The 24,689-nt window shown below is 38.3% G+C and overlaps 1 protein-coding gene across 1 annotated transcript in view; it reads left to right on the top strand.

The window, feature by feature from the left end:
• The window catches only part of TRPM3 (transient receptor potential cation channel subfamily M member 3), a 260,190-nt gene that overhangs the window by 223,654 nt on the left and 11,847 nt on the right, over positions 1-24,689 (top strand). Inside the window, exons 18-23 of the mRNA XM_041422181.1 lie at positions 1,025-1,165; positions 6,480-6,608; positions 8,580-8,831; positions 13,960-14,134; positions 23,282-23,432; positions 23,975-24,174. Coding sequence (XP_041278115.1) covers positions 1,025-1,165; positions 6,480-6,608; positions 8,580-8,831; positions 13,960-14,134; positions 23,282-23,432; positions 23,975-24,174 — 1,048 coding nt within the window. The remainder of the gene's footprint in view (positions 1-1,024; positions 1,166-6,479; positions 6,609-8,579; positions 8,832-13,959; positions 14,135-23,281; positions 23,433-23,974; positions 24,175-24,689) is intronic.

The following is a 24,689-nucleotide window of genomic DNA, read 5'->3' as shown; positions in this document are numbered from 1 at the left end:
GAAATATTTCCTGTGCATGGTGCTGCATTCCAGAGGAGCATCCACAAACTAAATAGTAAGAACTTGCAAAAGGCACAGTGAGTTAAAATCCTGTCTTAGTCTACTGTTCACTAAATAATTGCTTCAGAATGAGCATTTAATAGGTCACATTACACTTCAAATACAAAGGAACTTCTTTTAAGCACTAATTTCAGTGATTGTAATTTAGTCCTTCCCTTCCTCTGCAGCTGATAATGAAAATTAAGGATAAGCAAACAGAATATTACCTTCTTTTGACTGTTAGGTTTGCACTCATAACTGAGGAGTTCTCATGTATGTGTTTCTTGAGCTCATTGTAGCTTCTCAGTGGGTCTGAATGCAGTGGGAACAATGAGATCAAGCCTAGCAAAGGCAATGCGTGAGCAGTCTAGAACTTCACTATGGAAGAAGCTACAATCATGTACATGAATATTTCAATGCAAGGCCTTTCTGCTGCAGTGAGCTTTACTAGTAAGTCCTCTTACATCCATGTAAGCTTCACTGTGGGATCATGGCCTGAGACAGGTCCAGTGATTAACTTATGAAGTGCCACTGTCTTCTTTGCTTCTAGTTCAGTTACTGTCAACTCATCTTTCCCCTTGTTGTTCTCTCTCAATCTCAGCTTTATTAACTTCTCTTTGTTTAAAACCAAAATTTACCTGTTTTCTGTCAGCATGTGTTTATTGTATAAAAGTACACCACATAAAGCTGTTGTCAGGTAAAAGTGTTTCTGTCCATACAGCAAAAAGGAAAAATATTCTCCACACTTATTTTTTGTCAGGAATTGCCCTCTCAAGCTGAGGGTTGAGGCTAAAGCTGTAGCTTTCCACTTTCAAAGTATTAAACAGAAGCCTTCCTGCAGAAAGATAATTTGAAAGCAAAGCATTTTATGCCTAGCTGTGGTCACTTGATTTTATCTAGAGATAAAGAACAGTTTCCTATTGACATTTTAAAAAATTGTGAAATATTTCTCTCACAAGAAACATAAATATATCATTTCTTGTAGGCAATGCTTGGACGGGGCAATGGAGAGTCCTCAAGAAAGAAGGAGGATGAGGAAGTTCAGAGCAGGCACAGAATGATCCCCATTGGAAGAAAGATTTACGAGTTCTACAATGCTCCTATTGTGAAGTTTTGGTTTTACACTGTAAGAAGTCTTTCCTGTTATATTAATAATGCCTGTACAAAACTGAAATTGGACTAAGGTTATCTTTTGTGTTTCATTGATGTCTCCATTTATGAGTATTAGAGGGCTTACACATAAATAATTTAATAAAAATATTTGGTGGAAGTCCACTAGCATTGCAAACCTTTGCATGACTTTTAAAGATTACCATTTTGCTCAGGAAGTTAATGGCTAAAATTTGAGTGATTGTGTATGGGTTTTTTTAAATAAAATGGTAAGGGGCAGTTTACTGTAGTGCTTCCAAGAAATTCCATCTAGGAAAATTTAAAATAGGATTGCTTCCAATAGTAAGCCCAGTGGGAGGTTGGTCTGAGTCAGAATATGAATTATCTAATAACTGATGAAAAAAAGAGGTAGAGCACTTCTTTCCTTGGAACATTTTTTTTTTTTTTTCTGTTTTGACCAGTCTGTGGAGTGTCTTTCAGAGAAAATGTGCATGTAAGTATCCACAAGATATCAAAGACATGATTGACAGCAATTGTACATTTTTCAGGAACAAATTAAGCTAAGTCAGTATATTCCCTGTGTTAGAAAGAAAGGAAGCTTCCAGAAGGAGTAGAAAAAAATGATGTCATGTATTTCAACTATGGTAAAACAGTACCAGAAACTTCACAGGGTTTTCTCACACCTAAATTAATAAAGTTATATTAAAATTACTATGGGGATAAAAAGCTTTTTGACAATTAGTCCTCAAGAGTAGATATTAATTATTCATTATCAAGCTGGAAGCAGGGATTAAAGTTCTCTTCTATATCAGGTGCTATATGATAATTTTATTCAAAACTTGGATGATGGAGTAGAGATTAGTTATTATTTTAGTTATTATTTAGTTATTATTAGTTATTTTGCAAATTACAGTAGAATGTATAAGGATAAGACTAAAAAGATCACAAAAAGTGATCCTTTCAGTCTTCTTAGCTGGAATAGTCCATCCCAGTTCAGCTTCTGCATCGTGTAACAAGTGTGGACTGGTTTGAAAGATCCCAAAAAAGAAGAATGTTTCAAGAAGTTTGTAAAGCTTGACTTAAGGGGAGAGATTAAGGAAGCGAGAATGTTTTCTCTGTAAAAAATAAAAGGTCTGCAAAAGGAACGTAACAGTTTTTGCATATGTGTAAGTACCTCAAAATCCTTGCTAAACAGGATGAAAAATAACACCCAGACAGTTCTAGGTAAGAAATTGGGAAGCAGTTTCTAACTGCTCCAAGAAGTACTGTCATGAACTGTGTGAGGGCATGCTAGATTTTTTATTATTAGTGATTTCTAAACTGTCTTATCAAGACATACATTCATTGTGGTAGGCTGGAATTAATCCTGCCTCATCCCAATGGAATTGGCTAGATGGTTTCAGGTGGTTTTTCCCAGTCATATTTTCCATCACTCTGCTGAAAGCACAGCAAATCACAAAGAATGGATCCTTCTGCAAGTGACTTATAAGAAAAATTGCCTTGCAGATGTTGGGAACAACTCACATCAATCGAGTCTTAACTGTGGTGGACACTGTAGACTAGCAGAGTTTAACAACTTGGAGTAATTTATTGCTCAACTTGGTGGCCACTGGGCATTTGTCAAGCCCACAAGTCCGGAAACTACTCATCAGCAGCCTAGTCTCATTATCAACTGCAGTGTGTATTATGCACAAACAGAAAAGTCTTTACACTGCAAATGGAAAGAAGCATCCTGTTAGTTCAATTTTTAAATGGGAGAGAGAAATCAATATTGGATTTCCATTTAGGCTTGTTCCTACAGTTTTTTGTCCTGAGGCAGGTCTCAATCAAGGTCATTTATTAAAACTGGATCTTGGATATGCTGAACCTGGAGAGCAAGTTAAGGTGGATTCTGGTTTTCACGCTTGACCTGTTGTGTATATTGAGAACTCCTGGAGACTCAAAGCAAAACAAGTTTCAGAGAAGGATTAAAATTGCACAGCCTATCACATTTTGCAAATACACAGGCACAAATATTATTCATGGATTTCAATATAAATAATTCAGATTTTACATTCTGCAGTCCAAAATGCATGTAAAAGGTCCTATGGCTATTGTATATCACTTCAAACAATTTAAATATTCTGCATTTACCTATCTCTATTACTATATAGTTGTATTCACCTTCATTCTTCAAATACACAAGAGCAAGTTAAATGAGATATTTGAGTAAGTAACATTTGGCTCAGCAGACACTGGACAACTTTTTCTCAAAAAAAAACCCAAAACAAAACCAAACAAAAAAACCCAAAAAACAATGCAAACAAACCAACAAACAACTCCCCACCAACTTTAGCCTTTCTCTTTAGACATGCAGCAACTAAAAAACTCAACTGCTGTGTTGTGATTTGTGGCTGTTGCATTGGAAACCATGATGCAAATGTTTCATCCCACAGATTGCTTGAGCAGAAGAGGATCATCTTCTCCTACTGTTGACTACCGCCACTGTCCTAATATCAAAAACCACTTGCAGCAGTGTTAAAATAGCATAATAAAAAGTAGAGCTTTATTGGAAACTTCCAGGTGTCCTGGTGGTGATGTGCTCACATGGCATTGGATTTCTACAATTTTTATAAGTTTAACCAATTAGCATAACTAACTAAATATTATACAATTAGAAGAGTAGTTGGTTAGGCTATTTTTTCTGAGTACTGTCCCACTGGAGTTGATCTAGGGCTTCTTTGCCCCGTTTTAGATTGGGTCTCCTTAGATTCTGATTGGGAAACAGAAGCCTGCTTCTTGTCAGACTTCTTTTTCTTAAGAATAAGACTAACCAGTATTTTAGGAATGTGTTAGCAGGTTAACTTACTAGTCTGAAATCTAAGGGAAAGGGTAGCAAAAATACTAAGAACTATATAACTATTTAATAGTAGTCTAAAAAGCTACAAGTATATGAAAAATACATAAAAAGCAAAATCTTTAGGCATCACTACTACTAGCATAAACTGAGATACTAGCAGAAAGTAAGAGTTTATGATCATTTAATTATTTCAATCAATCAGAAAAGAGATGGGTGATCTCCTTCTTGAAGTATTAACCTATTAATACAATTTCCAGGTGTGTCCTCTACCACGTTTCTGTGGAATGGGACTACAACCATAAAGGGCCAGGTGCAATCCACTCTTGAAACTTCTTAGCAGGCACTTCTTTCCCTAGTTTCTTCAGCCCTCAAAGGTGGCAATGGCAGCTCCTAGATCTTTGTCAAGTCATGCAAAAGCAAGAAAAACCAGGGTCCGGCTACTTCTGTAGTATGTGCTGAAAGAATCTTGAGTACCAGCACAAACAACTACTCTGAAGTTTGACCATTGTGTTGGATCAGTGTCACCTCCTGGAAGGTGAGAGCAAGTTAGAGGTGTGGGGAGGGAGAAGGGGACTGTCATTCACCCTGTCACTAATTTCTTGGGTCAAAGTGGAGACATTTCAGTATAAGTTTACTCACAAATCAAGATTCTTTTCTCTTTTATCAAGCAAAAACATTTTGCAATTTTTACTATGTTTGAATTGACATAAATAAACCCGCCAAAACAAAAACCAAAAAAGTCAGCATTTAAAAAACCTGGAAGAAGCAAACCCCCCTAGTTACTGTTAGATTCTTGTTGTTTCTGTCACTTTTGTAACCTGTGTCCTCATTCTTTTGCCATACTGACTGCAAGTGCTCACCAAAGGCTGCTGAATCAGATCAAAGTAGATTTCCTGAAAATTAGTAATCAATAAGGTCCAAGAGAGTGTTAAGTAACAGTATCACCAGTTTTTTGCTCTGTATTAGAAGGTTCTATTTCCACTAGGGAGGTGTGTATCCAGTTCTGCCTGCCCAGACAGAGGTTCTCCCGACTCCAGTCTTGGTTTACATCAACATTGCTCTCCATTTCCTTTAGGAGTGGTAAGGGAAGAGCAGCCTCCAGACCCGCGCATTGCAATCCATCATCCCGCACAAACTGAAAGACAAATGAGATCATTTCCTCCTCTGTTCTATGCAAACAAGAAGTAGTGCTTCAACTGTCTGCTTCCTCTGTACTGACAGTTATGGCCAATAGAATGAATTCTCTTGAGTGTCCTCAGCCAGCAACTGGAACAAAAGCCAGAATCCTGTGGCTTTTACAGAGAGTGGAATTGACGTTCTCTAACAAATACAATAGAACTATAAACTCTGTTCTGTGATGTGCAGAAAATTGAAATACTACCCAAAGGTCTCAAGGCCTTCTGTGGTTGTTTCAGCTTACATGTGAACCGATGTACGCAATAGTGAGTAACAAGCAGTTGAGAGATAAAAAATGAATTCAAATATAGACGTATGCATTAGAGCTTTCTGTCACAATGACTAAATGTTCATGCACAGAACTGAGTCATCTTTTCTCTGATTTATATTTAGCCTTAAGATGCATTTTCTTATAGGGCTGCTGTTTGAAAGGCAAAGTAGACAGGCGGTTGGATTCTGGCCTCCACGAACCAGAGTGGAATCCATGCTAGATAGCCCATGCTCCAGAATGACACTCAGGTTTCCCTGAACTCTATAAGCTTGATGAGTCAATTTGCCTGACATATCTTTTTTTGACAGACCATTTAATTACATTCAGCATGCTGAAAAACAAAGAAAAACAAACTAAAAACTAAATTCACACTTTCCTCCAGGACAAAAATGAACCTGGAAGGTGAATATATTAGGAAGGAAAAGAAAAACATTCACACTTAAAAATTTGCAAAAAATATAAGGCAAATGAGTGCCTGGCTATACCTGGCTCCTTGCTACAGCAGTGTGAGTAGGAGTAGCAGTGTTTTGGGGAGGAAACATGCTATAGGTTAGGTCAGTACTGTGCCAGGTAAGAAGACCTCTAGTAATGCCTAAAATCTGGATTCAGAATGCCAGACTCAGCTCAGATTAGGTGAAGGGAGGGGGGGGAGAGGGGAAGGTGGGGGAGAACACAAAGAAGGGGTGTTAGAAGACTAAAGGCTTTTAGAAGCAGATGAGGGAGAAATCTTCACGTAGCTTACTTAATTGGGTAGTTGACATGGTGGTATTATAGTTGCCTTCACTGTGAGATGATCCAAGGGAACTGCATTAATAAAGTCTTTTTGAGGAGATAGATGTAGCTGGACATATGTGCATGTATTTTGCAGACTCCATACAGTGTGTGATTTAATGTGAGCTTTCTCAGACAACGCGGGACAGTCTTATTGTTCTTTTGTCAGTGAAACCCTGGTTACAGTAGAAACAGGAATATCAAATCATATCCAAGAAACTAGCTCCATTGTATGGACAGTGACAATTTATACTCTTTTTTTTTTCTTTACAGCTGGCATACATAGGCTACTTGATGCTGTTCAACTACATTGTGTTGGTGAAGATGGATCGCTGGCCATCTATTCAAGAGTGGATTGTCATCTCATACATTTTCACTCTGGGAATAGAGAAGATGAGAGAGGTAACGTCTCCCCAGCCAAGAAATAGTAAAAAAGTAATAAGCATGGGTTTTGAGGGTGTTTTTTTTCATTTTAATATCTTTCTTTATTCTTTTTCTCAGGGTACGTTTTTATGAATGAGCTTATAATAAAATTGCCTCTTTTTTTTAGAAAGCCAGATGGATTGTTTAAAAAAAAAGAAAAGCAGGAAAAAATCTATCTTCTTTAAAATTAGTAGTTTCTTCTTCTTCTTCTTCTTCTTCTTCTTCTTCTTCTTCTTCTTCTTCTTCTTCTTCTTCTTCTTCTTCTTTTTTTTTTTCTTTCTTTCTTTCTTTCTTTCTTTCTTTCTTTCTTTCTCTCTTTCTCTCTCTCTTTCTCTCTCCCTCCTTCCCTCTTTCCCTCTTTCCTTCTTCTTCTCCCACAAAATTTCTGTATTCAAATTTCAGTGTGATGCTCATTTAATAGCATTCACAAGGATGAGGTGATCCTCTGACAAGCCTTAAATGTCAGCTAAAATTTCTCAAAATGTGACTCTTTAAAATTTTTTTGATATGTCAAGCAATAATGTGCATCTCCCTAAGGATGCAAAAGCAGACACACAGAGCAGAGATAGACCATTTAAAGTAGCACTCAGTCTATGAAGTGAGTGAAGTGGCTCTGTTAACCCTGCCCATCACAGTCTCTGCCACCTAATACTGTCCTCTTTCACTTAGCCAAAGGTCCATTTGTTCCACAGTGACACCAGAGGCCCAGTTCTGCCCTAATGTGAGTGAATGCGAGTCCCATTGACCTCAGCTGAAATAGCACATTTGTACCCCTGGGCTAATCTGTTACCTGTTATGTTTGTACATTCTGAAGCCAGTGCTCTGGAGGACTAGACTAAAAATGGGCTTGCAACACTTAGTTTTCAAAGACAGTTTTCTGACACTGTGTGGTAAATGCTACATTATAAATAAAAAGAACAGAGGAAAAGACACTGCTTGAGTGACCCATGAGTACACGTCATTAGGCAGAAGAGAAAGGAAAGCAGTGGCTGTAGCCACACAAGGACGCTGCAACTCTTATGGAGCCAAGGCACTGCTGGCTCAGCAGGTAGGAGGCTACACTCAGGAGTTGTGCAACCTGGTTTTTCTCTAATCATTCACCCCAAGCTGACATTTCCACAAAAGTCTACCGACAACATTTGTCACAATTGATTTCTAAGCAGAGGTTGGAATTGTTCACAGGTGAGCCCAAAATTCATTCCAAAAACAAATTCATCTTTTTTGAGGACTTGTGTGAGTTTGTTGGAATGTTCTTGGGCTAAATATACAAAATGAAAGCCAACAGCTTAACTCACTAAAATGTAGGACTTATTCATGGAAATCACTTGAGTAATGGTTTTAAGAGTAGTTTGGGAAAACAATCAAATGATCTTGCAAGGAGAATGACAATAAATTCATAAGGTAAGATTATTTATTTTTGTGACCTTTATTCTTGGCTGTGTGTTATTTTCAAAAAACAGGCCCAAGTAGTATCTAGTATCTCTCTGTATTAAATTTCTGATGCAGAGCTTTCTGGTTATTAATTATTTCTTGGTCATTTGATACACATTTTAATGTAACTTTCTGTAAATCTATGCCTTCTATAAATGTGACTTTTCTGATTGAAAAAATCTTTCTGTATTTTACCCTCTGTTCCAAGACCCTAGGTAGGGTAAATACATTTGGAAAACAGAAATACGTACACATATTTCTCCTGATTTTGTGAGGATTTTAGACTGAGTCCTTTGTCCACTTTGTCCTTTAAAGTATCTTGCACATAGATACATGTTAAGAATATTTGAAGATTTTAGGAGAAAAATAACAGAGAATACCTGAGATATTTGGATGGTAAGGCTCTATCAGCATTTCTTTTGGCCTGTGTGGCATATATCTATCTGCCTACTACAGATTTCTTCACCTTTATATTAAAACAGTTCAGATCCTCTTCTCTGCATTTCCTCTCTCCTTCAGATCCTCATGTCAGAGCCTGGGAAACTGCTGCAAAAAGTCAAAGTTTGGCTCCAGGAGTACTGGAATGTTACCGACCTCATAGCTATCCTCCTGTTCTCCGTTGGGATGGTTCTCCGTCTGCAAGACCTGCCTCTCCGGAGCGACGGACGCGTCATCTACTGCGTCAACATCATCTACTGGTACATCCGGCTGCTGGACATCTTCGGCGTGAACAAGTACCTGGGCCCCTACGTCATGATGATCGGGAAAATGGTAAGAGCAGTTGGCAAACCTCTTCTCTTTGGCAGCGTGTCCTTGGCTCAGTGTCCTTAGCCAATGGCATTGCTGCAGATCCACCTTTATGATTTTTACATTAGTGTTTTCTAGTGAAGGCTAGAAATCGGTGCTTTATTGACTCAAAACCTCCAGAATCAAGGATTACATTTTTCCTGTTCTGTTAGAGGATGTATCATTTTTCTTCCTCTGACATAACAGCAGAGACACCCTACACGCCTGTGTGCCTCATTTGCAGAAAGTACAAAGGAGATTTGGTGATTATAAAGGAAGGTGGTTTGTTAAGGTAAAGAAAAAATTGTTCAGGTGTGTAGTACCTTGAGACTCTCAGTGTGTTGTAATAGTCATGTTGTCTTCAAAACTATAATGGTTATGGTTGAGACTGACTCTTCTACAGTTTGATCCACATCTACATGCTCTTCCATCACAGAAGTTCAGGTGTGTCCTTGTGACATGAGAAGTCCATTTGCATAAGTGCAACCTCTGTGCCTTGGCCACATCAGTCGTACACACCGTAGCAGGAATATTAATAGCTTGTGTGATAGTAAATGCATGCATGAGGAATCAAGAGACATTTGCTTCCACGTGCTTGACTTTTAACGTTTCAATTTCAAATTTTCATGTTTCCATTGAAGTGTTGCAATTAAGCAGCATTTTGCTTGTTTCAGTAAAAGAAAATGGCTGGATTTATGGATGCACATGCACACATCCCTGATATTTGGATACCTGCACAAGTAGATGATACCTGTGTTCATGTTTCACGTACAGTATCCAGCTTTTCTTGTGTAAATCATGTTGGTTTCATGCATTTTGAGGTTTGAGATTTGGGGTTTTCCAAATAGATTAAAGCCACTTGAAGCTCACTTTAAGTAAAAAAAGTAAACTGAATATTAACTCCACTAGATGAAATACTGCTACCTGTTTGGTATGTGGCAATAATCAGCAAGTCCAAACAGGCTGTCTGTTGTATTTATCTTAAAATGGTCCTTAAAGAAAAGCTTCATCCATCGCCACCATCATAAGAAAAGGGGACATGTATGAGTGCATGGACTACAATATGGTATTGTAGTCCATGGTATTACTTGGTATTACAGTAGTCACAACAGGCTCAGTGAGCAGGTATAAAACTGAAATACAAAATATACATCCAGTTACACACCCTATCCAACAGGAAACCATTTCCTTATCCCCTCAATTTACCAGCTTTCTACTGCAAGTCCACAGTTCTGGGTTTGACAAAGAAAGTAGAGCTTAGTGGAAAAAAAGCCAGGGAGAGAGATTGAGGGAAAACATGAAAGTGATAGTTGAGTTGTTATGTCCTGGAAAAGGGATTTTGAAGCACCCTACCTTCAAGAAAGCCTATAGGAGGTTGACATGAGGTTTTGCAGAGCTCCAGAATGAAAATACTCAGCAGTTCTTTTTAGAGATTATTGTAAAAAGACAGCAGGACCAGAGAAAGGAATACAGATCAAAGAGAAAACACTGCCTTAGCAGGTTCCTTTCCTGCCACATTTGGACTCTCTTTCTGCTGGTGGATCTGGTGGTCCCTGGAGCTTACACAATATGTGGTGTATAAAACTTGTGAATAAACACCTACCCCTTTACTCTGCTTTATTTTTCACGGCTACATGCACTTAAAGTTTCAGAACTGTGGTGCTAACACAGGCAGTGTGAGCAGCAGTTCAATAACAGAGGGGCTGTGTTTAACAAACTTCTAGTCTGTTACAGGTGGCTGACGGGAGCCCAACTCCACCAGCAGTAAAAAGAATGGTTCATTTTTCTTCAAGGTCACATAGAAAGGAAGTGATTGAAATTAATAGCGTTTTCATTCCTGTGTCGCTTTCACATGCGTACAACAAATCAAACCTCACTCCACTTTCCATGGAAAACAAATGCAGGAAAATATCTAGCCTCTGTGTGCTCAGTATCTGCATTAGAGGGTGTTGAATTTAGCAGCCAAATAGTTCTGAAGCTCTGGGCAACTGTTAAAGGAGCAAAATTACTCTATTTTGTGCCTTCATGTTGCTTGGTTTTCATAATTTATCCAGCTCTCCTTGCACTTTCAGCCACTCTGACACATCCCCTTTGCCCACACATGCAATACACAACCAGTTTGAGTTACACAGATCAGCCTCTCACATCTATTTTCTGACCAGCTTACTCTCTTGTACAGCTCATGTCCAGCTCATGCACTCCCTGGGAGCTGCACCTGCTGACTCTAGGCTGCTCCATGGGCTCGCCTGTGTATTTTTGTTTAAATCGTGTGTCTCTCTACCTCCTTGTATTCTGTCTTCCAAATGGTGTTGGAAGTTCAGTTCAGCACTGTGACATAAAGGACATAAAGTTGGTTATACATATTTCTACAGAGTAAACACATCACAACTACTGCAGTCCTCAGCAGACCATATTTAATGCCTGAGACCTTTTTTTGAGCTTCTATAGTAAGTTTGACACACAGGAGGAAAAGGATGGCTTTTTCTCCTTTTCCAGTGCTGAGCTTTCTCTTAAACTGCCTCTACACTGCAGTCAATGAAATAGCTGTAATAAGTTTTGTCTTTGGCCACTCTGAACAAACATGCAAGGGAAATTAAGCAAGAATCAGGAATGGGTTTGAGTAGTTTAAGAGCAATAGGTTAACGCAAAGAAGAAGATACAAGGAGGAAACTGGATGGCCAAGCTTATTATTGTCTACTGATTTCAGTAACAGAATACGCTTCTGTTTTTCTGATTTATGCACAGTGATACATCTAGTTTCCTTTAGGAAATTTCAGGGATTAAATTAAATCAAATGACTGTGGAATGTCAAGAGATTCAGAGGTATATCAGTTCCTTTAATATGTGGAAATATCTGCATTTTTTTAGCATTTCTGCAAATAAAGCAGTTGAAGTATAGCCAACTTCTTTATGAAATTGTACCCCCAAAAATTGTGGTTTAACACTTTTTTAAACAGGTAACTGATGAGTTCCTTAGAATGATTGAAATAGCCATTGCCTTGCTAAAACAGCAATTGTAATTGGTCAAAGGACCTGATACAATGGTCAGTGGAAATTTGTCTATATATTTCATTGCATTTCAGACAAGTTACTGAGAGTTTAGGAGACACCCAACTGAAGGAGGAGAAAATTAATGTGAGTCTTGAGTAGAGAACAGCACTAAAATTTTATTTCTTGCAACATGAGGTCACACCTGTGTGACTCCTGATCAAAAACACTTGAAACATTTAAGACATTGTCTTAAATTGCCTCAAAATACTGATTATGTTTTACTAGTTTGCATGACATTTTAAAATATTTATTACATTACATCATATCAAGTTATATATTGCCATCTGAAACAAAGTTTGATCAGACAAGAAAGGAGGAATCAGGTTTCACTTCTTGGTTTGTTCCCTAAAAGCAGTGAGAACTAAATATCATTATTCAGCTTTCCCATTTCAGGATGCTTTCTGCAGTAAAATGATCTGGAATTTCTCTTCTTAAAGGAATATTTTTTTTGAGAGATTAGTGCCCTGAGTTAAATAGGAATGTTGATGGTTGACTTCACTGGGTTTTAATTATTTAAAGCATTTGTTTTCCTCTCTCATGTCCGCAAGGTCTTTTGTCTTTCTTTCCTGCTATTTTTATGAACCTCAAGACTTTTGTTTTTCCCTGCTTTTTTTTCACTTGTCCTTAGTTCCTTCTTTCCATCTTCCTGATTTTCTCTCATCTGACCCCTGTTCTGCTGGTGCCTTTCTCCTAGAGCCTCTCTCTCTACACACGAGCATACCTTTTTCTGTTTGGCACCCTGTAACCCTCTTTTCTCTGGTACATACTTTCCCAGTGTTGCTTTGGCCTCAGGTTGCTTTAAAATTGAAGAACCCCTGCAGCAGTACCAGATCCATCTGCTGCAAGCAGGTCCCTCTTCCAGCAGCTCCTGCTACAAGCAGCCCTGCCCTTGGGCTGCAGCAAGTGCCCAGTGGAGCCATAAGGCCACCAGCTGAGGTGCAGGTTGGTTTCACGCCTCTCCTGCAGGAAGGACTGAATTCAGCTGAGCCAGAAAATACAGAGACTAGAGGGAATAAAACTCATATAAGGTTTAGAGGATTCTTAACTTGAGTTTTTGCTAGAGACAAAAGTTGTGTCCAGAACAGTGAAAAACAGCTCAATTGTAACAATTATGAAGACCTGGCAAGTCTGGACGTTTCAAAGCGATCTTACCAGGGACTTCACACCTCTCCCGTTGTTTTTCATATGCACTTTGGGTAATCTCTGCTGTACCTGCCTGATACCCATTGTTCTGCTCCCTTGAGGGCCTTTTCTAGAACAGTGCGTCTTCTACTCTTCAGATCTATTCAGCGTCTTGTAGGATTGCTGTCCCACATTTTTCAGGAACATTTTGAATGGGTGGGCACTGTTTGCAAACACTAGTTAATCTTGGGCATATGTGAATGAGGCCCTCAACAGTGGAGAAGAACAGAGTTCACTGTCTGTTATCTGATTGGGTTTTTTAATGCAGCATTTGTCAGATTCCCCCACCATTTGGTGGATTTTTAGCCCAGCCAGTATCACAGCTTTCCTTTCTCACTGGTTGCCACCATGGTGTCCCTTATGTTGCAGTAACAGGCTGTTCTGCCACCCGTTCCTCCGTATGTTAGCTGCAGCTCCCTTTGCTCGGAGATAGTGACTACCAGTGAATAAAATTATCCATGTGAGTCCTCTTGCTTAGGTACAGTTGCCACTTGGTGCCTATAAACATCATCTTACGCCCCTTGCCCAAACCAGGCCGCTGATTCCAGTGAACTCATGTATTCCTGTTGAGGCAACTGTGTGACCAGATGGTACTTTGGATTTTCAAGCCTTTTCATAACATTTGAATTGTTCTTGGAAGTCACACTGGGTAAAATCAAGGACACAATAATACCACGTCACTTCTTTGGAAAATATTTTTTTTTTTAATGTGTAAATGAGAATGGATTTTCAAAATTTGTTTCTGAAAATTCTGTTTCTAAGATTCACAGACTTTTTCTTTTTTTGCAGCTCATAATAATAGCAATATGGACAAATAAGTTCCTCTAATTCTTGTCCTTTCTCTTTCTTTTTCTCTCCTTTTTCCTGTCATTACATTCAGATGATAGACATGATGTACTTTGTCATCATCATGCTGGTGGTTCTGATGAGCTTTGGTGTGGCAAGACAGGCAATTCTCTTCCCCAATGAGGAGCCTTCATGGAAGCTGGCGAAAAACATTTTTTACATGCCTTACTGGATGATCTATGGGGAAGTGTTTGCAGACCAGATAGACCGTAAGCAAGTTTATGATTCTCATACTCCAAAGTCAGGTATCCTACTTTGATCAGATGATGTCCTATTAGATTATGTGTGTTTGCTCAATACATGGCTCTGGATAGAGGAACTTCTTCAAAACAGAGAATGGACACAAAAGTATTTTTTCAGCTAGTATTGGGGTGTCAGTTTCAGAACATGCTTCTGGTATCACTTTGCAATCATTTAACTGGAAATCTGTAACGCTGAATTATCATGTATGTAGAGAAGGTTATAAATGTGTCCCTTTCACCAGCTTGGTGGCAAGAATCCCCTTCCAGGTATCCAACATGAATTTGGTAGTATACCTGGGACACAAAAGGTCACTTATTTTTTTTTCTCATCCCTTGTTTTATTTTTACACCTAAATGCTTTTTGTCTAACTTCATATTGATCATTGTGTCTAATAATTAGGGGTTAGACCATTCAGCTCCTGTATTTCATGGGGATATAATCCGATGAGTTTTCTTTTCTCTGTTACCTTCTCAGTACCACATTTAAGCTAAACCTTGTGATGCAATTATTTGGATCTAATAATTAGATCAATTTTTAGAATATTGCTGCATTTATTTTTAGAAGGCAAGACTGTGCTCACACCAATGCAAAAAGGAAAGAGCCAGTACTGAATGTATTATCTCCTCAGGATTCATCAGACAGGTGATCAGGAAAATGCTGGGTTTCTGTTTAGATTAAATCTTATGGTCCCACTCGTTGCATTACCACTAAAAGAGAGAGCTGCTCATGAGAAATGATGCAGTAGATGACCAAACTAAGAATTACAAACAACGTAATATTTTGCAACTACTGTCACATAACTGGCGTTCATCATTCCTGCTTGACTATGTGTAAGTCTTGGCAGCATTTGGAAGTCAGTACTTTTTCCAGTGGCAGATGGCTTCCATTAAAGCTCTGCTTAAGATATTTCATTTTGTTCTATGCACCATCTTAGGAAAGAACATTATTTTAAAAATTTATTTGCTGTTTGTTCAATATTGACAAAGTTTGAATGAAAAAAAAAGTTATTTTTCCTGAGCTGATTTAAAGTAATGAATGTATCTATATCACAAATAATGCCCCCAGCTGAATATAGTTTCAGTATACGTATCCCATGGCAGATATTTCAGCAGTTTCATGTTAACTTCTCCTTCCTGGCTAGCACAGAATCATTATTCTGGATACAGATGAAATTTCCTTTTTATCTTTGCTTCCCTACTTGGTTTTCAGAGGCAGCATGGCATGCAAGGAAATAAGCAAATACCTGTAATCACTGTATTTCTCACTGTATCTCACTTTTTACCCAATTCCCTCATTTTAATCCTTTTCCCTTTTCTTTACTTTTAAAAAATTCATAATTCCAAAGGCGTAATAGTTGGGGATATAAAACTTTGTCTTGCTCTAAAATCATATTTTAGATGGATAAAGGTTTGTACCATTAAAATAATACTTCCTTCTACAAGCAAAATAATGTCTGCCCCTCTACAAGTGGCCTTTTATTGATATTGTACTAAGTACCATTAGTAGTTACTAGTGTTACTAGTAGTAGTTACCAGTAGTAGTTACTAGTAGTAACTACCATTAGTGCAACAAACGTGGCAATTGGCTGAATAAACTGTTCTTGTTGGTTTTTTTCAAATGAAGGGATGATTACAGTTTACAGAACCCGTAAATGTAGGAAACTGAAGGGTGTTTAAGTAGGAAAACAGGGTGGCAGGCTGTACACCCTTGCATGAGGATTTGTGTTATTTAGATGCACAGCATTTAAATAATTCAAAAAGATGCAGAGTAATTATTTCTGAAGCTTAGGGAAAGCAAAATTCCTGGTGGCCTAAACTCTAGGTTTAAATGTAGACATATTGTTTTTCTGCCTGTATCAAGGAAACTTGGAGTTGCAGCAAAAGTGATGATGTCAAAATGAAAAGCAGCACCTACTTCCTCCTTCCTGAGTGGCAGATGATTCAGGGAATTAGAATCTGCCACTCTTCCAGCATAAATTATGTACAGTATGTCATGTCTGTCTGATGCTCAGTTGTCTCAAAAATGTTATCTGTGGAATTGATTGGCAGCACAAGCAATACTCAGTGATGTTTTCACACAATCAAAATGACCCAGAAGGTTTTACTAGTATGCTCACATTCTTTCACTGTTTAAACATTAGCTATAGTTTATATTTTCCATGTGGTTCTAAGCTAAATCAGCCACTGTACTCATGTTAAAGTGCTACAGTGTTTCTATTTTCTCAAATAAGCATGTTCTAAAATTGTTATGCTACATCTAAACTGCAATTTAACGTCATGATTTAAAGCACTTTTTTTAAAAATCAGTATTATTTTAGCAAAAAAAGAAGTAGTTGCTTTGTGATTTTGTTTATATTTTGATATTTAATATTGCTGCATTATTAGCAAGCTTGGGTTTCAGTAAAAGTGCTGATCATGGAAAAGCATGTTTATTTGAGCCACTCTCCTGGGAATCAGACCTGGTAGTCTGAGAAATGTACAAAAAAAGTAGGCTACGCTAACATCTCTAATTTACTTTTTTTAAGAAAAATCGGTTTTATCTATTTAGTTAATTACTTTTATTTTATTTATGAAGCATGCCATTAAAGCTGAGCAGATACGACATCTGGATCCATCTCATCAGCTGTCAGCCTTTTCATCCAGTGGGTCTACTCTGATTTTTATTTCAACACAATGCTAAATGCCTTGCTCTAAAACAGTGCATATTTACATTTTTTACCCATAGTTTCTGTATTCATATCATTTTTTAAGGAAAAACATGTAAGCTGGAGTATGTGTTAGTGTCCTGTTGTTATGTGATCTCATCTTCAACTCAAAAGTGAGGATGGATTATATCCTCACTTCTGGGATTATGAACACATTATTCAGTGGTGGTGTTTATTATCAGTGATGTCCATAACTGCTACAAACCTACACATTTCTGACTAAGAATCAGTTGTAAAGTGGGGCAGAAGGAGAGTAAATCTTTTAGCTCTGTGTTCAAATTTTCAGGTTAAGTCAACAAAACCAGCAAAACCACTCTCTAAGTAGTTCCTCTCGGACTGACGGTTCATAATATGACCTAAAAGCCTTGTCGTATTAAACAGGTGTTCCAAGTAAAAAGATGTAGAACTAGAATGGTCAGCTTCAGTGATTCTTGGATGAAGAGAGTGTGAGAAGTGAGAACTACTGGATATGCCTAAAACATGCTGAGGGAGGAACCACAGACAGTAACACATGCAAGAGTGACCGCTGCTAGCAACAGGGACATCCTGGGTTCCTGGTGCTCTTTCAGTCCCAGATACCCATTAAATCCACAGCCCAGCTCCATGGCTTGGGGAGTGGGGAACTGGAAAAGACAGACTTTAGTATCACAGTGCAATCATAATGGTCTTCCTGTAGGTCTTTGAGCAGGAAATGAGTAGAATATGATCTATAAACAAAGGAGGTGCAATTGCAATTAATTAGACCATATTTTTCCCACAAGTGTATCTAGATGTTCAGTTCATTCTATGTAGCTGATCTGGCACAGACAGAAGATTACACATACCATATTATCTACTCAGGGAGTTTTAGCAATTGCATGGAACAGTCTTTGGAAGTATGTAAAGATCAAGGAATAGTAAAGCTACTATAGTATGCTATAATAATCAAGCTACTTCATGGAAAAGTCCAGCCGGTCCAAGTGAAACATCAATAATGACTGAAACCACCCTGAGCTATTGAGTTTTGACTTGGGCCTAGAAAACCCCAATTACCAACTATTGGGATTCAGATAAAGGCTTAGACCTTAGAATTTAAAGCAGGCAGTAAGCTAATCAGGTTTATAAATTATTTAAAGGTCTGGAAATGAAAAATTAATATATTTCAGGAGAGGAATAATAATAAGACCTTGATAAATTGAAAAAAATTAGACTGATATCAATTATGTAGTTGAGTAAAGATATATTATTATCCACTGATAGCTGGGGAAAGAAGGAGAATCAGAATCAGGGAGCTGGTGATGGCACATGCAGCTGTCTCACTTTGAGGCTGTCTTTCCTAATCCATCTGTGCCTTGTGCTGCCCAACAGGATCCATGGGGCAGCAGCCAGCCATGTAACTGCTTCAGTGAATGCCTGTCCAGAAGTGGATTTCCCACAAACGCTGTAAAATCTCTCCCTCAGTTCACCACACATTGGCACTTGTGCTGGCAGTTTTAGCCAGGAACATTCATAAGACAGTTCTCACCTGTGAAGAACTTTGTTTTCACCTTACAAAACTATCCACCCCTCCAGAATACTATGGATACAGAAGGATATAAGAAATACTGAAGTGGAAATGTGAGTTTGTTGGTAAAAAACATGTAGGTAGAGGAAACAAATGCCAGCTTGGGAAATGGCAGTCATCTGTAGAAAATGAACATCAGAGCTCATATTTTCCTGTATTCAGAAGGCTAAGCAAATGAACCTGCTGTTAATCGACATGGCTTCTGGGAAGTTTTTCAGATTTTCCTGGTGTCTCACAGGTTGGATTTCCATCTGGATGTTCTTACCAGCTGACAATACTTCATATGCCATATGGAATCTGAAGATCAGCCTGAATTGTGTTTGTTTCTTGTGTCTATTTCTGTTTTGGAAAAACCTACCTAGTTTAAGAGAAAAAGATCGGACCTCTTTCTCTTTCAATTGTATTAGAGGAATATCAAGTAAACAGAATGCAATCATTTTAGAAGGTGAGAGACCCTTATACACAGGTTTTAACTATTCAATGATCTTCAGAGGAAACTATATAATTACTACAAAAAACTTTTTAAAAATTCTTTCAATTTCTTAATCTGTTAGACCTGTTTAAGTTTTATAATTCTTGAAAATTTCTTAATACAAATGAAAATTATATACTAAACTCTTTATGACCTTACAGGCTGCATGCTTTTCATGACTCAATAGGAGCTTCCTACTTGGTCTGTCATTTTCATGGACCATTCTGGAATTAGAACAAACAGAACAGCTCTGTACAAAATAGAATAAGTCATACCTGTAGCAATGCTTTTAATGTTGTTAGACAAAGGTGGCAGATAAGATTTTTGTGCAGACTACAGACAATGTTGAAAGTCGCTCTGGGCTGGATTGCAGCAGTATTCCCATATCTAGCTCTTCTGCTGTTGTAATTCGGGTTCTATTTGGTTGGCTATTTTTAATGGGGGAAGGAGGAGAATAGGAGGAGGAGGAAAGCACTAGAGTGAACAAGAAAAATGCAGGGATTTTCTATAAATTATTATTAAAATACCAGCAGATGGAGGGGATCCTTCAAAGTCACGTTTAATGTGGCCTGGGTCAAGAAGCAACGTGGAAGGTCAGGATGCTGTAATTAAAGAAACATGTTCAACTCCATGGATATTTCTACTGATGAACAGAGTAATTCTGTGAAATTCAGCATTCACAGATTTTAGTATTGGCTTCATCAGTGAAGAAGAGAACAACTTTAGGAAGGCCACTTAATATTTTTTTGGAGAGGGGGTGGCGGGTTTAAATATTTACCAGCCTGGTAAGCTGGTAAGGCTGCTTAGACATTTGGTTCAGAAATTATAAAACACTTTCACATCTTTTGGGTTCATTGTGGGTCAAAATTGGAAGATGCCTACGTACTTATAAATAGGATGATGAAAGTGCGTTAAAAATAACCAGACTTGAATTTTTTTAAAAAATTGGTTTTTGTTATTTGGTCGCACTTATTTGTTTCCACTTTATTTAGAATTGTGAACACAGGAAAGCATCCCTCAGTTTATTGTGATTTCAAACAAATCAGTTTGTATTGTAAAAGTGGTATCCATTTTTATAGGAGAAGTTTTCATCAAAGGCAAAAAGCTATTCAGTGGCAGACCTGTTCAATCGTGCACTTTTATCTCTTCATTATTTCCCACACCTGCTTTGGAAGGGTGCAGTTGGGGGAAGAGTCATGATGCAGAAACTCACCAGCATCCTTTGCCAAGCCCTCCACCCAACACACAGTAAAAGTGAGCAGTGCCCTTGTCATGACAGTAATTACAGCAGGGAAACTAATTCTTCCTGAGCTCTGCCTCCACGTTAGGCCTGAAACCCACAGCAGCTTGAATTACTTTCAGGTTTTTTGCAACTGTTTCCTGGACAGGAAAGAGGAAGAGTTAGGTACGTAGCAAGTAAGGCGCAGCAGGAAACTGTAAAGGGGAGCCAGGAAGGAAAAATAAGCAAGGAAAGAGATTGTGAAAAAGGAAACAAAGGATGCAAAAAGTATGTACATCTACAGGCGTCAAGATGCAATGTTTGAAAGCTTTGTGAAGTTAATTAATATAATTGAAATTAAAACTCAAACCATTTACTGTTTTCTAAAGCCTAAGTTCAGGACATAGTGTCTGAACTTTATCCAATGGCCTGTAGGTGTCAGAGCTGTTGGCTTTCTCAGTTACCTGAGATTGGCATATCGTTATGCTACCAGAATTTGTTTCTTCAGGAAAGCATTTCACTAGAATTAAGTATTCTGTGGTTTGTGTTAGAGCAAGGCTATAACGTAAAACAGATGAGTCAAGTTTGCATACATGTTAATATTGTGCTTTGAAATATATTGCAATATATTAATGCACAAATTACAAAAATTACTTCATTTCTCCAAAAATAATTAAAATTTTTGAATGATGTTACACATGAAGGATGGCACAGATTCCTCAGGGGTGAGGCAGAGCACACACCTTTAATTAATAGTGGGGGGGAAAAAAACCTTTTAAAATAAATGTCATAGTTTAAATATGAAAGAAGATGTTCAATGACATGCCATGGAACACAGACTGCTGCATTTTTGGACACACATCATACATTTTCTCCTGCAGCTGAAGATGTGAAAATTAAGTGGTGGCTTAGCTCCCCATTAGTAAGGCAAGAAATGAGTATTCCTGTGTTATTTTAAAACTGCACCCACAACAAAACATGCAAAAGAGAAAAACTTCTGCCAGGCTTCAGGACAAGGTGGACCACAACAGGTATATAGAACAGACTGTGGGAACATGTCTGCATAGGAAATCTAATTTGGCTATCACTGAGTGGCTTAAACCAACAGAGATTACCCACTTGTGAGCAAGTAGACCTGGAGAAATACTTCTTGTCTTCTTAACTGTTTTGTTTTTGTTTTTTTTTTTTTTTTCTAGATTAAATTCTGTGGTTTTAGGTGAAAAAATGGTATAGTATATTTGGAACCAGAGTTGGAGCTGAGTTTTTGGTCTCATTTATCTAAGGTTTGAAAAATGCTTTTCAAAATTTTTCTCATTACTTGGTAAGATATTATTTGTTCTGTTTTCAGCACAAAAAAGGACAACAGCTTTCAGATACTGTGATTGTTCCATCACTGCTGAAATCATGAAGGGTTTTGGTACTTTGTTGTATTGGACTTTGTACATCTGACTCAATGTATGAGCAAGTTAATGTTTCCACACAAACAGAGATGTAAGTTTCACATTGAGTGCTGATAGCAAGAGGTATTGAATGGTGCAGTTTCTGCTGGGTGAAGGCCAAGAGCAGAGAGCCCTGCACTCCCAGCACCTCACTGATGGTATTCTGAATGTCTAAATGAAACCACTGTTTGGAGCAGTGTGGAAATAGCCCTGCCCTAAAATGATGAGCAAAGTGATGTTTACTAAGAAATGAAGAATTGGATAGTCTCAGCCTGCTCCAGTAATAAAATGTGGTTTTGCAAACAGGAAGGACTGGTAACACCATGTGACCAAAAACAATGCTAAAAAGCAGTGTTGCTTGTATTTGACTCTGGGATTTCTTTTCCAGTGAGTTGAATATTTTTGGAGAGGTCATGTAGTCTTGTGTCACATATAGCTACTATAGTTCTGTGTGTAATAGGCTAGTATCTATGTGTAGTGCTCAAAACACAGTACCAAAATCACACAAAATGTAATATGATGGCCAGTAGAGGCATCCACAAGTGAATGCCAAGCTCCGTGAACCAAGTTCAGAGAAACATTTTTGAGAAGATGCAATGGTTGTTACTGGAAATGTGGATTTGTTGTCATACAATGAAATTCTGCATATGGCATCATCAAACCTCATTTTCTATGAAGTCAGTACAAAACCACCACTGATATCACTAGAAACTGAGCCAGTGCTGAGCACTTTGGAAATTCCTCACTTAAACTTCTTTTTGATGGAGGTGAGGGGAAGCTAACTGTAGTGCTGTGCAAAATTCACTAAGATGGCTGTGTAAGGATCTTAGTAAGCTACTGCTTCCATTATTTTCTTGAAGAGCTGATTATGGAGATACATAGAACCACCAGGACTGAAACTACAGAGACATAAACTGAACCCATGCTTGCAGATTCACCACTGCACATGAAGGCGTATTAAAACACAAGCAGGGAAAACTATTTCAACATGTTTTCTCTCCCCTTGTTTCAGTTCTACAACATTAATACCGAGAACATTTTGCTTCCAATGTATTTGCGGAAGAAACAGGTGGCATCTCTGCTGCATACATGTCCCTGTACCTGGTTCAGTAAAGACTTGATAATCTCCCCCACTGTTTCTAGGCATGCAGTCAGGAGTCCTTAATAGCAGAAAGTCGTTATGAGTATGTCCTAGTGGGGCTTGAGACAGTGCAGTGCACACAATAAACGTCTACTCTTTCATTTGCTTCCATAGACTTCCTTTTCCTTATTTATCACATCCCTCTCTATCCATAAAAAAAGACAAGGTTTTCACTTTTAAAGGAATAATATACAAGCTTTAAAGGAATAATATGCAAGTAGGATTAAACAATTCAGTAATTTCATTTTCACAGCCACTAATTGCCACCAGACTACCATATTATTTTGTATTATGTACGCATACAGGCAGCTTACTTGCACCAGGCATGTGTCCTGAGGGAAATATCTTGATACCCATGGCACATAACACACAATAACAAGAACTGCAGCCTCTAAAATCTGTGATACCAAGCATAAACTTCTGAGGGGAGAACATCAATGCTATTGTTATTTGGAAGATGTTGCCTTGGCAGGCAGGCCATTATAAATATTTAAATATTTCTGCAAAAACTACTGAAAATATAAGATTCATTCCCATTTTGCTTTTTTTGTTTTGGTTTTTTTTTTTTTTTTTTGTTTCTAAATTTTGTTCCCAGCACCTTGTGGTCAAAATGAAACCAGAGAAGACGGCAAAATAATCCAGTTACCTCCCTGCAAGACAGGAGCATGGATCGTTCCTGCCATCATGGCCTGCTACCTCTTGGTAGCAAACATCCTTTTGGTGAATCTTCTCATTGCAGTTTTCAAGTGAGTGACACATTGCAAAGTATAGGCTTGGGGAGGATGCATATTGTTCACAGCCTACAAAGGCTGCTGAGCTTTGGCTTTGGCTGAGAGACATTTTCCAAGGATGTAAGGGGGAGAGGGAAAGAGGTTTGTCTCCAGGAAACAAAGGAAATGCCAAGTTTTTCACATTGTGCTCATGTCCAAGGACAGACACCTAACAGGAACCAGGGCAAAGAAGCCAAATAAGGCTTAGTTATGGCATCATTCATTCCCAATAGGGAAAACAAGAGTAAAAATACTTCCCTATCTCAATGGGATGTTGTAAGACTCAGGGGCTGTACAGCACAGACCTTTACAGCCGTAAGATACTTCAAAAAGGCTGATTATCAACGTGCTTTGCCCAGGCAAAAACCTCTTTTGTTCTGCTTCCTGTTCTTGTAACAAGGAAACATTTGCCAGTGTTATTGAAATGTATCTAGTTATGATGCTGTCATATCATCCTTGGCAAAGCACCCCCAAAACCATTTTCAGTCTGATGTTATTTTCCTCTTCTTGCCTTCTAGCAATACGTTCTTTGAAGTCAAATCTATATCAAACCAAGTTTGGAAGTTTCAAAGGTACCAGCTCATCATGACATTCCACGAAAGACCTGTTCTCCCACCACCTCTGATCATTTTCAGCCACATGACGATGATATTTCAACACCTCTGCTGCAGATGGAGGAAGCATGAAAGTGACCCGGATGAGAGAGACTATGGATTGAGTAAGACTCCGATAATGCACAAAGAGGACTTTCCAATGCCTTTCATAATGTCTAGTGTTGACATGCATGAATTCAAAGCCCAGCACCTTGATAACCTTCCCAGCAAACTAACAACTCTCATCTGCAAAAACCTTACCTGAATAAGTTAATTTTGCCTCATTTGGCCAACCCTTCGTTCTCTTTGCAATGTCAAGGAGGCTGTGTTTTTCTGGAACTATTTGAGGTTGTTGCCTATTTGTTCCTTCAAAGCAGAGGTTTGTTTTGCTGTTACTAGAGGCCTGTTATTGCTAGAATTCTTCTCACTCCATCACAGTTCCAGCTTTGTTTTTGAAAATACAGAGCAAACAGCTCATGCCTTCCCTGAGCACACTTTTTGCCTAGAAGCTTAGAGATGGTAAAAGGCAATTTTCTTTACATAGTCTCTCTTTGACTCTGACTCAGACTGGAGGAGTAGTTCCTCAACAGGCTTTAAATGAAGTCCCATAACCATGATGGAAAACCTGTCAGATTGTTTT

The sequence above is a fragment of the Onychostruthus taczanowskii genome, unplaced genomic scaffold, assembly GCF_017590055.1.
Source record: "Onychostruthus taczanowskii isolate IOZ18803 unplaced genomic scaffold, ASM1759005v1 scaffold72, whole genome shotgun sequence".
Taxonomy (NCBI): domain Eukaryota; kingdom Metazoa; phylum Chordata; class Aves; order Passeriformes; family Passeridae; genus Onychostruthus; species Onychostruthus taczanowskii.
This window is presented reverse-complemented; position numbering and strand designations above follow the sequence as displayed.